Raw genomic sequence first — 16,661 nt, 5'->3', positions numbered from 1 at the left:
GAGTCCTCGATCTCAGGAGGCAAATGGTGCTGATGGTTTTGCAAGGTAGGAACCCAGGCTCTGGGAGGAGGTCACCTGCTCATGGCTGCGGCCCTTGAATGCGATCCCAGCCCCCAGGACCCGGGGCGGAGGGAGGAGAGGTATCCGGTGGCTTTCCTAAACCACAGGCCCGGGAGTGGGATGGCGCTGCAGTCCCCCTGGAGATGCCATCCGGTGACCCCAGACTCCGCACCAGGCTGAGGCCCAGTGGTGGCCGAGGTCCAGCAACAAAACCGACAGGGGGAGGCGCCCTCATGCTGCTGGCGGGAAAGGGAAATGGTAAAGCCACCGTGGAAAAGTCTAACGGACCTCCAACAGTTACACCTAGAAGCACCCGACCTGCAGACCCACTGCTAGGTGTATGTCCAAGGAACCGAAAGTGTATGACCGCGCAAAAGCGGACCTGTTCCCGGATCTTTATAGCAACATTATTGCTAATAGCTAAGGAGTGGGGCTGGGCACGGTGGCGCACACCTGTAATCCCAGCGGCTCCGGAGGCTGACAGGAGGAGTTCAAAACCAGCCTCAGCAAAAGCCAGGCGCTAAGCAACTCAGTGAGCCGTGTCTCTAAATAAAATACAACACAGACTGGAGATGTGGCTCGGTGGTTGAGTGCCCCTGAGTTCAGTTCCCTCCGCGGTACACACAAAAAAAGGAAAACATTAGCTAAGGGTAGAGTACAGGACTGGGGCTGTCGCTCAGAGGTGCAAGGCCCAGGGTCAACCCGAATGTTCATCAGGTAATGAATGGATAAACAAATGATGTGTATCTGTACAATAGGAAATTATTTGATCACAAAAAGGAATGAGGTCTGTCTCAAAAATTTAAAAAGGTTTGGGGATGTAACTCAGGGGCAAAACACCGCGACCACTGGGTTCATTCCCCAGGACCACCAAAAAAATATAAATAAATAAATAAATATATATATATATGAAGTATTGATTCAAAATGAGTGAACCTTGAAAACATGCTGGATGAATGAAGGCAGACACAAAAAGACACACATATCCCATCTGATTCAAATGTATGGTATGTCAAGATCATTGTACTGTCACGTGTAACTAATTAAAACAAATAAAAAATAAAAAAGACACACATAGATTTCATTGATATAAATATCCTGAATAAGCAAGTCCATGAAGACAGAAAGTAGATTAGGAGGCCTGGATTTGGGGCTTAGTAGTGGAGCGCTTGCCTAGCATGCGGGGCCCTGGGTTCCATCCCCAGTGATGCAAAAAAAACAGCCCCGGGTGGGGGTGGGGGTGGGGGTGGGGAATAGGGGCTGAGAGCCAGCAGTACAGGGTTTCTTTTCAAGGTAGGACAAATGCTCCAAATTTGATCAAGCCATAGTTGCACAACTCTGTGATTGTACTAAAACCATTGAATTATACACTTTCCATGGGTGAACTGTAACTGAAAACAGCTGTAAATCAGACAAGGGACCCCTGGGCAGGGGTGGGCAGTGACCCATGGGACTCCAGTTTCTAGTAAGGTTCTGTCTCTCAATCTGGGGGCAGGGACACCCTGGGGTGGTTACTTGATGAAAATTCATCAGCCCAGGACAAATGATACATTCCGACACACTTTCATTTTTATTTTTAAAAATATTTTTTGGTACTAAGGATTGAACCCAGGGGTTCTTCACCACAGAACTACACCCCTAACCCCTTTTCAGTTTTTATTCTGAGACAGGGGCTCACTAAAGTTGTTTAAGGCCTGGCTAAACTGCTAAGGCTGGCCCTGAACTTGCAATCCTCCTGCCTCGGCCTCCTGAGATGCTGGGATTACAGATGCCATTGCACTTAGCAAAATATAAACTTTTCAAATACAGGTGAGTGCTAACAGGGCCCTCTCAGTGCCTACCGCATTCACCTCACCATAACCCTGACTCCGTGGGTACCGTCCAGAATCTGGGGAGCAACCCCAGAGAAGATGCTGAACCCTGCTCCCCTTGAGGCTCTGTCAAGACGCCTTGGTGTGCACCCTTCCTCCCAGCACTGCAGCAGGGTAGGAATGTCTGTCTGTCCTCCCACCGAATGCTTCACAGTGCATGTGTTCCTGTCCCATTGTACAGATAAAGAAACTCAGGTCTGCCTGCTGAGCTACCCTGGTGAACAGCCCTTCCTGGTCCATTGGCCTTTCTGAACCTCGCTTTCCTCATCTGTGAGACGATCATTGTGAGTGGTAAGGAGGTGGCCTTGGCTGGTCCCTGATACCCAGTAGGAGGTCAGCAAGCCTTGGATCCTTGGAATCCCTCCAGGGCAGTGGCCATCTAGAAATAAGAAGTGTCCACCCAGACCCCATCCCAGAGGGCAGACACAGGGATGAACACTGAGCAGGAAGTCTGGGTCACAGGGCCCTCCCTTCCAGACAGGCAGCAGGCTCATCCTAACCACCCTCTCTTCCTGCCCTTTTCTTACTGGTTCCTGGCACACCATCACCTCCGGGGTGTGTTTGGGGGATGCAGGAAGTCCTGGAGGGTTGTCCCAGCCACTGGGACACTGGGGGGGAGACTTGTGACTTGGAGAACCGCAGCGGGGGCAGACGGAAGACGGCCCCACCCATGCTCCAGCTCCACGCCCTACCCGTGTGTTGGTGGCACTTAGAATAGTCCCAGTCTCAACTCCAGCTCCACCCACTGAACCCCATGAGTACTCTGCCCTGTTCTAATGCTCAAGTGGAAATTCAGAAGATCCATGGATTTGGGGGGAGGCAAGAGCCCTATGTGCTTGGATTGCTGAGAACCACACCAGGCCACTGTGTTGGACACCCTGTCCCCAAGAGAGCCACACCCACCTCCTAGGGGCGCTGTGAACACAGGGACCTCATTTCAAAATGTCAAAACAAAGTCCCAGCAATATTCGATTTAATAATAACTTATCCCTCGGGATATTTTTTTTAAAAAAACAAGCTGTTTTTTTAGGGCACTTTAAGTTCACAGCTAAACTGGGTAAAAGTACCCTGTGCTTCCCACATGTCCCCTACAGCCCCATCTCCAGAACCTCCCTGCACCAACCTGGGACATGGATGCCAAGTCCAAGTTCACATCAGGGCCCCCCCCCCCATGGTGTTGCTGTTCTGTGGATTTGGACTAAGGCACGATGACACATCAAGGTGTCACACAGAGTCCCTGCCTTAAAACCCTCCTGTTTTGGTACCAGCCTGAGGTCAAACGCTCGTCTTTGCCCTGGACAGTCTGTTATGGTTCAATGCTTCTGTACAGTCCTGCAAACACAGGGCTACAGGACCGTGCCCCACAAGGGTCCTCTGCCCCTTGGTGACCCCTACCTTCTGCCCCCACCCCATCCACATCTGCTCTCTGCCACTGCGGATGAGTTTGCTCTACAGGGACTCCTTCCCTGCCTGCCCCATGCGTCTTCTCTCAGCATAGTCATTTTGTGACTCACCCAGGATGGACAGTTTATCCCTTCTTCCTGCTGCATGGTATCCCATTGTGACAGCAGCTCTGCTGTGCCTGGTCTGGGCTGCCCTGATCCACCCACCCACTGCAGGTCTTTGGGTGAATGCCTTCCCATTCCTCCTGGGGTCGGGTGGGGGGGTAAGAAGGGGAGTGGCACTGATGACACTTTGGGAAGACAGAATGCATGCGGATTTCACTTCCCCAGATCTTTGCTTTTCCATTTTTACTTTGTGTTACAATTGGGGCATTGCATTGTGGTTGTTTTTCGTTACTGGGGATTGAAGCCAGGGGTGCTCTACCACTGAGCTACACTCCCAGCCCTTTGTACTGCAAGACAGGGGCTCATGTCGTTGCCCAGGTTGGCCAGGGCCTTGAGATCCTCCTGTCTCAGCCTCGGGAGTCGCTGAGATTAGAAGCACGGGCCACCGTGCCCAGCTGCACTGGATTCTGTGGATGGGTGTCTGAGGTTGTGTGTTTCGGTGGATTCCGATCTGGGATAGCGAAGGGCCCCATTGCCTCATGTGCCTCAGAGAAAGCGCACCTGGATCTCTGCGTTTCTGGCAGAGAACAGCTGAAGACACCACCCCCACAGTGGGCGGGAGGTGATGGGAATTAGCCCAGATCTAGTCAGGTTGTGGGGGGACAGCACTGGGGATTTCACCCTGTGGCACATTTTGCAGCGTTTCCTGTTTCTGACTCTTTGATCATTTTGAGAAGCCACTTGACATCATCTCCTGGGATGCGGAGGGGAGTGTCCAGCCGTGTGGCCAGGAACACAGGCTCCCAGGACAGGTAGGTGGCAGGTTGAGGAGCCATACTCTGTCCCGATGTACCTTCCACGGGGCACGTCCCCTCTTGGCACCTCAGTTTTCATCTGTAAAATGGGGCAGCGTCAGGAGCCACCCCAGTAAGGTAGTGGTGCAGGGAAACGCACGAGTCCAGTGCACAACGCCTCATGCCGCCCGGGACCCACGCAGGTTCGCTTTGGCAACACTTGTTGCTCACATGTTAGCTCGGCCCTGGGGACATCCACAGCTACCAGGTTCTGGGGCCCCTGCCGTGTGGGCAACTTGCACACACAGTCATGCTGCGAGCCCAGCGTGCTCACTCCTGAAAGCCTCAACCGCCATTCTGCAGAGCTACTGTCCCCTTCTGCAGATGGGGAAGCGAGGATCAGATCCACTCACTCCGAGTCTCATAAGGCAAAGGCAATGACTGGTCGTACCAGGAGGTGAACCTGGGCCCAAGGGTCACACCAAAGCGCCACCTCACTGGCATTTAGAATAAGGCTCACTCCCCGAGACAGGGCTGCAGCCAGGCGCCGGATCCCGGATCCCTCCGCCAGCACCTCTCCTCCCCCTGGTCTCTCCTCCCCCAGGTCTCTCCTCCCCCAGGTCTCTGCTCCCCCAGGTCTCTCCTCCCCCAGGTCTCTCCTCCCCTGGTCTCTCCTCCCCCTGGTCTCTCCTCCCCCAGGTCTCTCCTCCCCCAGGTCTCTCCTCCCCCTGGTCTCTCCTCCCCTAGGTCTCTGCTCCCCTGGTCTCTCCTCCCCTGGTCTCTCCTCCCCTGGTCTCTCCTCCCCCTGGTCTCTCCTCCCCTGGTCTCTCCTCCCCTAGGTCTCTGCTCCCCTGGTCTCTCCTCCCCCTGGTCTCTCCTCCCCTAGGTCTCTCCTCCCCCTGGTCTCTCCTCCCCCTGGTCTCTCCTCCCCCTGGTCTCTCCTCCCCCTGGTCTCTCCTCCCCTGGTCTCTCCTCCCCCTGGTCTCTCCTCCCCTGGTCTCTCCTCCCCCAGGTCTCTCCTCCCCCAGGTCTCTGCTCCCCCAGGTCTCTCCTCCCCTGGTCTCTCCTCCCCCTGGTCTCTCCTCCCCCTGGTCTCTCCTCCCCCTGGTCTCTCCTCCCCTAGGTCTCTGCTCCCCTGGTCTCTCCTCCCCCTGGTCTCTCCTCCCCCAGGTCTCTCCTCCCCTGGTCTCTCCTCCCCCAGGTCTCTCCTCCCCTAGGTCTCTGCTCCCCTGGTCTCTCCTCCCCCTGGTCTCTCCTCCCCCAGGTCTCTCCTCCCCCAGGTCTCTCCTCCCCTAGGTCTCTGCTCCCCCAGGTCTCTCCTCCCCCAGGTCTCTCCTCCCCCTGGTCTCTGCTCCCCTAGGTCTCTCCTCCCCCAGGTCTCTCCTCCCCTGGTCTCTCCTCCCCCTGGTCTCTGCTCCTCTGGTCTCTGCTCCCCTGGTCTCTCCTCCCCTAGGTCTCTGCTCCCCCTGGTCTCTGCTCCCCTAGGTCTCTCCTCCCCCAGGTCTCTCCTCCCCCAGGTCTCTCCTCCCCCTGGTCTCTCCTCCCCCAGGTCTCTGCTCCCCCTGGTCTCTCCTCCCCTGGTCTCTCCTCCCCTGGTCTCTCCTCCCCCTGGTCTCTCCTCCCCCAGGTCTCTCCTCCCCTGGTCTCTCCTCCCCCAGGTCTCTCCTCCCCCAGGTCTCTCCTCCCCCTGATCTCTCCTCCCCCTGGTCTCTCCTCTCTCCAGCCCCGCCCCTCACATTGTGCAATAGTTACAGCTCATTCCTCTGGATTCCTTTTTCCTTATCATCTCACTGCTCAGCCCAAGTCGGGCCCTTCTGGGAAGAGAGGATGGGCAGGAAGGAAAAAAATATCCCCGTCGCCTTTTCTCCTTAAACAGCTGCAGCTGCAGAGTCTTATGCTCAAAAAGAGAGCATAGCCCAGAGAGGGTGAGTAGGGTGTCCAGAATGGCACAGCAGGAGAGGGACCAGTTGGGCCTCCCTGGAGCCACGGCTGTCAACACTCCAAGCTCACTCCATTCCTGAGATGGCCTGCTCCCCTCCTAGCCTTGTGACCCTGGTGAGGTATCATCCTGTGGCTTTGCTATTATTAATCGCTAGCTCACTGCAAGCCTGTGTGTGCTAGGCATCCAGCCCTCCCATGGACCATTGGCTTGGCATTTTGAGTGAGCGCCTGCTTTGTGCCAGGCACTGTGCCAAGTACCTGGGAGATGGCTGTGAGTAAAACTGAGACCCCCACCTTCCCAGAGGGGACACTTTAGGAACAACAATGATCAGAAGCTAAATAGGCTGGCGCCTGGTGCTGAGTGCTCACCTGTCATCCCAGCGGTTCAGGAGGCAGAGACAGGAGGATCGTGAGTTCAAAGCCAGCCTCAGCAAAAGCCAGGTGCCAAACAGCTCAGTGAGACCCTGTCTCTAAATAAAATACAAAATAGGGCTGGGATGGGGCTCGGTGGTTCAGTGTCCCTGAGTTCAATCCCTAGGACCTCTGCCTCTCCCCCTCCCCCCGTCTCCCCCTCCCCCTGCCCCGTCAAAAAAAGAAAGAAACCAAGTGAATGTGTGCAGTGAACTCTAGACAGGTAGCTGTCACTGCCGTCTCACCAGGGCTGGGGGCGGGTGGTGCTTGCCTAGTGTTGTCTGGCCCTGGGTTCACACTCCAGCACCGTGAAACACACACACAACTTGAACCAGGCCTAAGGCAGAGGAGCCGTCTCCTCTTGGGAGGTGCCAATGCCTGCCTGGGGCTGCCCTGCTGGAGTGGCGGGACTGTCACCAGCTCCCCCCGGCAGAAGGGCTAAATTGTATCCAACAGGCAGTGAAACCCCGTGACAAGGCCGAACCCATTAAGCCTCATTTTGGAGGAACAGAGGTTAAAATAAAAAGCCCTCCCTCCCGGACGGACTCCTGACCTGCAAAGACAGCTGGTCCTCAGGAGGAGGCCCACTGGGGACCCCAAGTCCACCGGCCTCCCCAACCCAGGGCAAGGGTGCCCTGGTGGCCCCCAAGCTGAGATCTAATTTGGCTTTGTCACAGCTGTGCTGTGTCACTTTGGGCTGGTGTCATGGTTTGTCTCGTGCCACCTCAATCCTTTCAGCCAGGCACGGCGGTGGCAGATGGGAAAATGGGTCCCCAGCACCCAGGCCAGACTGGGGGACCCAGCCCAGCCCAGAAGGTGGAAGAGAGACGGAGACACGGCAGCCTGGTGCTGCCCTCTGGTGGCCGGGTCTGGGATAGGCAGAGGCAGAGCCCATTCCCGATGGCTCCCGACTCATTCCCACCGGACTTCTCCTGCTCAGATTTGGCTGCGGGAACCCCAGACCTCGGTCCAAGTGGGGATGGGGCTGTCCCTTTCAAAATCCCTAGTGGAGAAAGCAGTCCCCAGCTCGCTCCTAAGATGTGCCACCTGAAGTCTATGCCAGGACCCCAGGCGCTGAGCGTGATGTCCGCGTCACTTCAGGTCAATGGGGTGGGCCGTAGTGGACAGAGCTTGCAGCTCATCCACTCCTTGGTCCATCTGCTCATTTTCACATCTAACCTGTGTCGACCAGTCCCTCCCAGGCCAGTGGTCCCTGCCCCAGTCTGGTGGCCTAGCCCGAGCCAGTGACCCAGCCTGTGACCCAGGCCACCTTGGTCATAGAATCAAAACTGGGGCGTGACCCTGCGGATGCCAGGAGATTGTGTGGATCAAATACAGTTTTTCCCACAAAGATGTCGATGCTGTTACAGCGTTATTTAAATAAGTCTTCTTTGTGTGGATTTTAGTCAAATGGTTACATTGTTAGGTTCAATTCCTGTTATTTGTTTCCATTTTTAGAACTGCTTTTTTTTTTCTTTTAATTCTTCTTGGTCCCCTCCCAATTTTACTGTTAAAAATATACAAAAGTACAGAAAAGTTCAAATGATTCTGCCTTGGTCAGTGTTCATAGGGTTGTCCCCTATATCCAAGGGGACTGGCTTCCAGGATTCCCCCAGGACACCAAAAAGCATCTGAGGATGCTCCGGTCCCTTAGGGAAGATGGCACGTTTGCATATAACGTAGGCGGTTCCCCCAAGTTTTGTTTATTTATTTACTTACTGGTACCAAGGATGGAACCCAGGGAGCTCAACCACTGAGCCACATCCCTAGCTTTTTCTGTTTTGAACTTTGAGACAGGGTCCCCCTAAGTGGCTTAGGGCTCACCAAGTTGCCAAGCTTCTCCTCCTGCCTCAGCCTCCTGAGTCACTTAAGCATGTGCTCCCACATCTGCCCTCCAGCTTTACATCATCTCAAGATCACGTGTGTGTGTGTGTGTGTGTGTGTGTGTGTGTGTGTGTGTTAGGCAAACACTTGACCACTGAACTACATCCCTGTGCCCTAGATTGTTATTATAAACTATGCACTATACATACTCTAAACGCTCTGTAGGTAATTGCTACACTCTATGATTTAGGGAGTAATCACAGAAAAAAAAGTGAAGCCCCGGCATGTGATCCTGGTTTGTTGATCCCCGTAATCTGATACAGAGCACCAACTCTATTTCCTGTTGCACACACTTGCCCATCTCAGAAGCTATTCCCCCTTTCTTGTTGACCAGTTTGAAAGTAAGTTGACACAAGGTTTATGGTGCACACTTGTAATCCCAGCAACCTGAGAGGCTGAGGTAGGAGGATCCCAAAATTGAGGCCAGCCTCAGCAACTGAGACCCAATTTAGCAAGGCCTTCCCTGCCCCCAAATAAAAATAAGTAAATAAAAAGGACTGGGGATGTACCTTAGTGATAAAGTGCTCCTGGGTTCAACCCCCATTGCCAAACACAGTTAAAAAGTAAAACAAGAAGCTGTCGACGCCTGTGTGCTTTATTCTTCAACACGCGGTTTGCATATCATTAGAGTTCAGTAGGTATTGACAGGTCTCTTTCAGATAAGATGTGCACATACAATGAAATGCCTAAATCTTGTATCACACCATTCCCAGGACTTGGACAGAGCAGATGTCTGTGTGACTCCGTCACCGTCACCCTCAGAGAGCCCCTCCACCCTTCCTAGCCCCCACTTCTGGCAAGGAGTTCCGATTTGCTCCCCCGTGCACATGAATTCTCACGGGGGGCACTCCTGGACGGGGTGCACTCCTGGACGGGGTGCACTCGTGAATGAAGCTTCCTTCACTCAGAATAATGTGTCCTTGACTTCTCCAGGCCGTTGCTGGCGGTATTTTTATTTATTTATTTAAAGTTTATTTATTTATTTATTTAGTGGTGCTGAGGGTTAAACCCAGGGCCCTGTGCATGCAAAGCAGCACTCTACCAACGGAGCCACACCCCCAGCCCCTCTTTTTATTCTTACATATTAACCCAAATGCCTGAGGTACCATTATCCATCCTCTTGTTTACAGACCCCAGCGATGATGATTCCAGTTTGGGGCTGTTCATCTACCTTTTTTTTGGGGGGGTGTGGATGGGCCACTTCTCTGGCACTCCTAGGACCTAGGAGCAGAGGCTGTGCAGCATGGGTAGATGTCTGTTTCTTTTCTTTTCTTTTCTTTTCTTTGGGGGGGGGTTGTGTGTGGGGGGGGGGATGCTGGGGATTGAACCCAGGGCCTTGTGCATGTGAGGCAAGCACTCTACCAACAGCCCAATGTCTGTTTCCTTTTATAAGAACCTTCGAGACCTTTGCATAACCCCACCAACAATGTATGCTGGGAGTTTGGGGGTCTTGACCATCGCTGTCAGAATTTCATGCTGTCAATCTTTTAAAACTCTCATCATTCATGTGGGCAAGTGTGATGAGTTTTCAGAAATGAATACACCTATGTAATCATGATGGAATACTTCCTTGTTCTATTTTATTATTTATTTATTTGGTACCAGGAATTGAACCCACAGGCTCTTTACCACTGAGCCACATCCCCAGCCCCTCATAATATTTTATTGAAAGTCAGGGTCTCGCTGAGTTGCCTAGGACCGCCCCCGCACACACACTAGATTGCTGAGGCTGGCTTTGAACTCGTGTTCCTCCTGCCTTAGTCTCCTGAGCTGCTGGGATTACAGGTGTGTGCCATCTCAACTGGCCATTTCCTTTATCTTAAAAAAGAATTTTAAAAAACAGCTCAAGGACTGGGGATGTGGCTCAATCGGTTGCGCGCTCGCCTGGCATGCGTGCGGCCTGGCTTCGATCCTCAGCACCACATACCAACAAAGATGTTGTGTCCATTAAAAACTAAAAGATAAATATTGAAATTCTCTCTCTCTCTCTCTCTCTCTCTCTCTCTCTCTCTCTCTCTCTCTCTCTCTCTCCTCTCTCTTTAAAAAAAAAAAAAAAAAAAAACAGCTCGAGAGGCCAAGGCAGGAGAGTCGCAAATTTGAGTCCAGCCTGAGCCATGAAGTAAGGCCCTAAGCAACTTAGTGAGGCCTCTCTAAAAAGGTAAAAAGGGCTGGGGATGTGACTCAGCGGCTAAACACCCCTGGCTTCAATCCTGGTACCAAAGAATAAAATAAATATGAAAGAATACTTCCTTCATTCTCGGAAATTCTCTCTCTTTGCAGTCAACCCTGCACTTCCTGTACACACACACACACACACACACACACACACACACACGCACCCACCCACTCTTCTGATTTCTAGCACCATGGCTTAGCTTGGCCTGTTGCAGAACTTGAAGTAAACGGGATCCTGCAGTATGGGCTCCTCTTGGGCAGGGTTCTTCTGCTCACATGGGTTTTGAGGTGGGTGCATCTTGTGCAGTATGTCAGCAGCCTGTCCCTTTTACTGCTGACGATGTTCCAGGGTATAAACACCTGCGATGCCTTCACCCTCATAAGCAGGACTCTAAACGGAGTCCAAAGGTGGCTGGCCACTTCCCTTCTCCCCAGAGAGGACCAAAGCCCAGGGACCTTGGTTGTAAAGTAGAACAGGAACCACCTGGGGGTGCCCTGTGCAGCCTGTCTCATGGACCCCCCCTGCTGGCAGGGCCTCTGGGTCGAGTCCTCCAAGTTCTTTCCTTTATGCTGGAATCTTCAAAGCCCTGGGGTGGTCTGTTTCTGAATTGTGGCTATTTGGCCCTTGGCTGCCACCAACAGCCTCAGTCGGGTCTCTGGTGGGCACGTGCTCTCATCGTTCGGTCAGAGGTGGACGCGGGCTGAACTTGGAGACCATTTGGCAAAGCCAAGTGCCTTTTGCACGCACCAGAGCAGCACCGCGGGCTCCGCTGGCCGCCCCTCTGCCCCCGGGACTCTGCTCTCTTGGGGAGGTCAGCTTCCAGCGGTGCCTGGTTTTTCTTTTCCGGCCTTTTCTCTCGGGCTTTTCTTTTGGTCCTGGACTAAACCCAGGGACACTCTCCACTGAGCTGTATCTTCAGCCCTTTTTAATTTTAACTTTGAAACAGAGTCGCTCACTTTCCCAGGCTGGCTTCAAATGTGCAGTCCTCCTGCCTCGGCCTCCGGTGTCACTGGGATGACAGACACATGGCCCCGCACACGCACACAGCAGGGTGCCCGGATTTTAATTTGTATTTCTTAGGTGACAAGTGATGCCGGTCTTCTCACCATGTCCCTATTGGCAAGTCACCTGTCTGTTCAGGTACTCTGTCCACATTTAAACTATTATTATTATTATTATTATTATTATTATTATTATTATTATCATCTTGCTGAACTGGAGGTTGAACCAAAGGGGGGTGGTGCCTACCACGGAGCTACATCCCCAGTCCTTATTTATTTTTATTCTAACTTGTTATGTATGACAGCAAAATGCATTACACTTCATATTACACATATAGAGCACAATTTTTCATATCTCTGGTCATATACAAAGTAGGGTCACACGGTTTGTCTCTTCATACACCTACTTAGGGTCATGATGTCCATCTCATTCCACCATCATTTTTACTCCCATGCCCCTCTCTTCCCCTCCCCCCCTTTGCCCAATCTAGAGTTCGTCTATTCCTCCCAAGCTCCCACCTCTCAACCCCACTAGGAGTCAGCCTCCCTATATCAGACCAAAAATTCAGCATTTGGGTTTTGGGGATTGGCAAACTTCTGTTAGCATTATATTCTCCAACTCCACCAATTTACCTGCAAATGCCATGATTATTCTCTTTTATTGCTAAGTAATATTCTTTTATTTATTTTTTTTTTTGAAACAGGGTCTCACTAAGTTGCTTAAGGCCTTGCTAACTTTCCGAGGCTGGTCTTGAACCTGAGACCCTCCTGCCTCAGCCTCCCAAGTGGCTGCAATTGCAGCCTGCCCCACCCACCCAGCGCCCCTCTGCTCTCCTTTGAAGATGACCATCCACTGGGCGCATCCAGGTGGTGTAGCCTGTTTCTCCAGGGCCCTGCGGGGTTGCTCTTATTTTGCCTGTTTTACAGCAGAGGAGGTGAGGGCTGGAGGTGCAGACAAGTGTCACCCAAGTCCCCAGAGCTGGACAGCACCAGAGTCAGGTGGCCTGGTGAGGTGGACCCCCACATGCACACATGTGCCCACGCCTAAAGAAGTTTCTAACCAGAGGACGTGGACGTCCTGGTCACGGGTCCCTCGGAGAAGAGCTAGGTGTGGCAGGACTCCCGCCCCTGGCTCCCGGTCAGTCCCCTGGCCTCAGGAGTCCTCCCAGCCTGGGAGGCAGTGGAGACTGAGCCTGTGGGTGGCCCCCGCCCCTTCCACAGGAAGCTGGGACCAGGCAGTCTCTGGCCTCATGCAGACATCACAATAGTGGTCAGTCACCCAGCCGGCAGCCGGGAGGCCTGGCTTCTCTCCTGCTTGTCTCTGGCCACCAGGCCTCACCATGAGGACTGCTCAGGATGAGGACCAGGAGAATGAGGACACGGAACCCCAGGTCACCAGGACACCACTGCTGAAACAGAGGAACAAGGAGGAGCCAAGATGGAGCCAACCTCAGGGTGAGGGGCGGGGGCTGGGAGTGGCCAGGGACAGGGGGATGCTGGGGCCCAGGGGAAGCAGGAGGCGGGAGGGGGCCACCTGGCCCAGCCAGGGCTGATCCCCGGGATCCCCACCCCCAAGTCCCACCGCCCCACCACCCAGGTGACCCCCAGGGACACGGGCAGCAAGGCCTCCGGCAGCACCCACTCTCTTTGAGTCCACAAGGACAGGAGGCTGCGGACATCACACGGGGCCAGGCCACTGCCCGGCCTGGGGGACACGGGCCTGGAGACCCCCAGTCACCTCTCACTGTTGATGCTGGTGGGGCAGCAGGGGTGGGCAGGACCACAGGGCACTGATGGGCAGCGCTGCTCACAGCTGGGAGAGACTCCTGGGGGAGGCCGGGGGCTTCTTTCTGACCCTCCTTTGTCTGTGAGAGGGATGGAAACCTGCCAGGCAGGGATGCGGCACCTCTCCCTGTCCTGGGAGTGGAGCCACTGGGCAGGACGGGGAGGGGCTTGCGCCTGCCCCCACCCCAGCAAGCTCTGGTGGGAGGCCCAGGAGCCCCCTCCAGCCTCCAGCCTCCAGCCTCCCTTCCTGGGAGGGGCAGGAAGAGCCAGTGGTGGAGAGAAAGGCCGGGTCCCTGTGCAGGACAAGCCACGGGGCTGTCCCTGGAGACACGGGGACCCTCTGCCCACCTCTCGGGTCCCAGGCTCCGGACTCCCTTGTCGAAAGAGCAGGAGCTGCTTCCTGAGCCTGTGGGGCTGGGAGCAGGGGCTGGGCCCGATGAGCAGGTGGGGAGCCCGACACTGCGGGGGACCTGGGGCTCAGGGAGCAAGTCTGGGAGAGTGGAGGCAGCACCCATGAAGGCCTCCTCCTGGGCAGTTGGGCGCAGCCCATTGGGAGCCGTTCTGACGAGGCAAGGGGCACAATGGCAGCGTGGACTCCGGAGTCGGGCCTTTCAGCTCCATCCTGGGCTGTCACACTTATTTACTGGGACCTTGGGAAGGCCACCTGCTCTCTGAGTCTAGTCTCACATCTGCTGCTGGAGTAGGGGAGCACCCTGCTGCACGGGCAGGAGGACTGTAGGAAGTGTGATAAGCACCCAGCTCCGAGCACGGCTGGCGATGGACGGCCCCCAGCTCCTGTGTCCTGGGCCACCTGGTGCTGCTCCCAGGAAGAGCTTGTATCCCAGGACACGAGGGCACAGTGCAGTCAGACGTGCCCAGGTTCAAATCCAGCTCCTCCACCGACGGCCACGCAGCCATCGAAGCTGACGCATCCTTCCAGGCCTCATCTGCCCTCTGGAGTGGGCACCTGCCCGTGGGCACTCAGTCCTGGCAGCTGAGGGCGCTCTTCCCTCCTCTCTCCTCAAGGGCCACCACCTCCTTACAACCCTCCTGCAGGAGGCTCCCGCCCTCAGCAGCCCACAGGTGAGTGCAAGGTGCCCGCCACCTCTCTCCTCACACACACTTCCTGCTCAGATTGCCACAGGCCCCTGGCCTGACCATGGGCCCCAACTGCCCGCTGGAAAGCCCTCCTCCCGGCCCCATGGCTCCGTGGCCCTGCAGCTGGTTAGGGCCTCTCTGTGGCTCCCACAGGCGGTCCCCATGTCATAGCCTTGAGCATCACTCTGCCCAATGTGTGGTCACTAGTAGACACCCTGGCATACAGTAGGTGCTCAGGAGATGCTTGTAAACTCCCTGCAAGCACATCACCTCCACCCTGGATCCCAGAGACGGAGAACACAGACCCCCAGGAGGGGCCTAGGTTAGGGGATTCTACATATTTTCCACGGAATTCGCAAGCACTCCAAAGAACGGTCAGGGTGGACTGAGGGTCGGCGTCACGTTGCTGCAGCTAATGCACAGAGAAAGGTCTGTCTGGCCCCCAGGCCTGGGGGTTCCAGTCCATGGCTGGCCAGGCCCACTGCCCTGGGCCTCTGCAGAAACCAGATGCCCTTGACAGTGAGGCAGTGTCAGAGCCAACGTTTCCATCGGGATCTGGGCAGCAGAGAAAGACCAGGGTCCTACAGTGTCCTCAGATCCCAGTGACCTGAGGACCGCCCCTAAGCCAAGGTCCACACACCTCCCAGTAGCGCCACCCTGGGGACCAAGCCTTGAACACATGGACCTTTGAGAGACACTCACACAGACCATAGTGGACAGTAAATTCCCACAGGTAGCCTCAGGGTGACACAGTGACAATGACCTCTCTCTTGGAGAGCGCCAGACAACCCTCAGGTCCCCATCCTAGCTTCCTGCCAATGCGGGGCATGTCACCCCCCCTGCCTGGGAGCTCACCCTGGCGTAGCCCCGTCCCTCTCCAGGCAGGGGTGCAGACAGACCTGGCTCTGCTCCAGGACACCGTGGAACGCCACCAGCGTCTTGTTCTTGCTCTGGGGCTTATTTTGAGGCGCTGGGGTTTCCCCGGGGTCCCGTGCATGCTGGGCGAAGGCTCCCTCTGAGCTGCGCCCAAGCCTCAGCAGCGTGCTCTTGACAAATCCAGCCACCAAAGGTCACTGGGAGGGCTGCCGTCCCAGGCCGCTAGGCGCATCTGTGGGCCACGTCCAGGTGCAAGTCCAGCGGTGAGGCTGGCTGTTCTTCCCACCGCAGGCATGGGGACAGACTCGGGCTACCCCGCAGGTTGAGAAAGGGGGCTGACCGCGAGCGGGGGTTGAGCTGGGCAACTAGCTGGACGGTAGGGACCTGGGTTAGTCCCAGAGGTGCTCCAAACCCCTGGGCCCTGACTTCACCTGCTCACCAGGGGTCATGACTGGGGCGAAGGAGCCCTGAGGCTGATGGGCAGGTGGATAACGGGTGGCACGAGCCTAGCCAGGTGGTCTTGGGTGCTTAGATGACCACCAGGAACAACCAAAAGACAAGCAGTCACAGCGGGGGTGGGGTGTCCAGCCAGGTTGGGCCCAAGGCTGGGGTGAGGCGGTGCAGGTCTGACCTGCCTCTCGCCCACCCAGGCATGTACACCAACCTGCCCAGGATCTCCACCTCCTTGCCAATGCGCACCGTATGTCCCTACTGTGGCCACCTAGTCGTCACAGAGACCACCCCTGTCCCAGGAATCCTCACCTGGCTACTGTGCTTAGGCCTCTGTTTCTGTGGGTGAGTGGCTTGCCCTGGGCTCCAAAAGGCCCTGCCCCCGCTTGCAGGGCGGTCCCTGCTGGGAGAAAGGGCTGGCATCTAGCAGCCAGGTGGGCAGCAGGGGAGTCTGTGGAGGACAGGCAGGAGCAAGGACAAGGACGTCCCCATGTCCGCCACTGCCACACTCAGAGGTGGCAATGCCCTCTGACTGGGAGTCACGCCTGCCATGTGAGGGTTCCCAGCAGTGCCTGTCACCTGCATGGGGAATCCCTGGCCTGTGGAGGCACCCAGCAGCTTGTAGGAGGCCAGCCGCCCCAGGGCAGTGAGGGCCAGGGCCAGGTGGTGCACTTACGCCCATGCCTTATGGATGCAGGTGCTGCCTGGGCTGCTGCCTCGTGCCCTTCTGGATGCCCAGCTTGAAGGACGTGACCCACTCTTGCCCCGTGTGCAAGCACGACCTCTACCACTTCAAACGCATGTGA

At 55.5% G+C, this 16,661-nt stretch overlaps 1 protein-coding gene across 1 annotated transcript; it reads left to right on the top strand.

Annotated features, from left to right (window-relative positions):
- The first annotated feature begins 12,986 nt into the window (after nt 1–12,986).
- On the top strand, nt 12,987–16,661 carry LOC144256892 (LITAF domain-containing protein-like). The gene is made up of 4 exons (XM_077802664.1): nt 12,987–13,101; nt 14,458–14,514; nt 16,056–16,200; nt 16,553–16,661. Exons 1-4 carry the CDS (start codon nt 12,987–12,989, stop codon nt 16,659–16,661), a joined length of 426 nt encoding a protein of 141 aa, XP_077658790.1.

This window comes from Urocitellus parryii, chromosome 9 (assembly GCF_045843805.1).
Source record: "Urocitellus parryii isolate mUroPar1 chromosome 9, mUroPar1.hap1, whole genome shotgun sequence".
In the NCBI taxonomy this organism is placed as follows: domain Eukaryota; kingdom Metazoa; phylum Chordata; class Mammalia; order Rodentia; family Sciuridae; genus Urocitellus; species Urocitellus parryii.
The sequence above is the reverse complement of the archived record's forward strand: the minus strand, read 5'-3'. Positions and strand labels throughout refer to the sequence as shown.

Bases quoted from the DNA above. Each gene is read 5' to 3' on its own strand.
- LOC144256892 (XM_077802664.1), top strand. From the start codon at position 12,987: ATGAGGACTGCTCAGGATGAGGACCAGGAGAATGAGGACACGGAACCC. The intron at 13,102-14,457 runs GTGAGGGGCGGG...TCTCTCCTCAAG, and splicing joins AAGATGGAGCCAACCTCAGG to GGCCACCACCTCCTTACAAC. The intron at 16,201-16,552 runs GTGAGTGGCTTG...TTATGGATGCAG, and splicing joins TTAGGCCTCTGTTTCTGTGG to GTGCTGCCTGGGCTGCTGCC.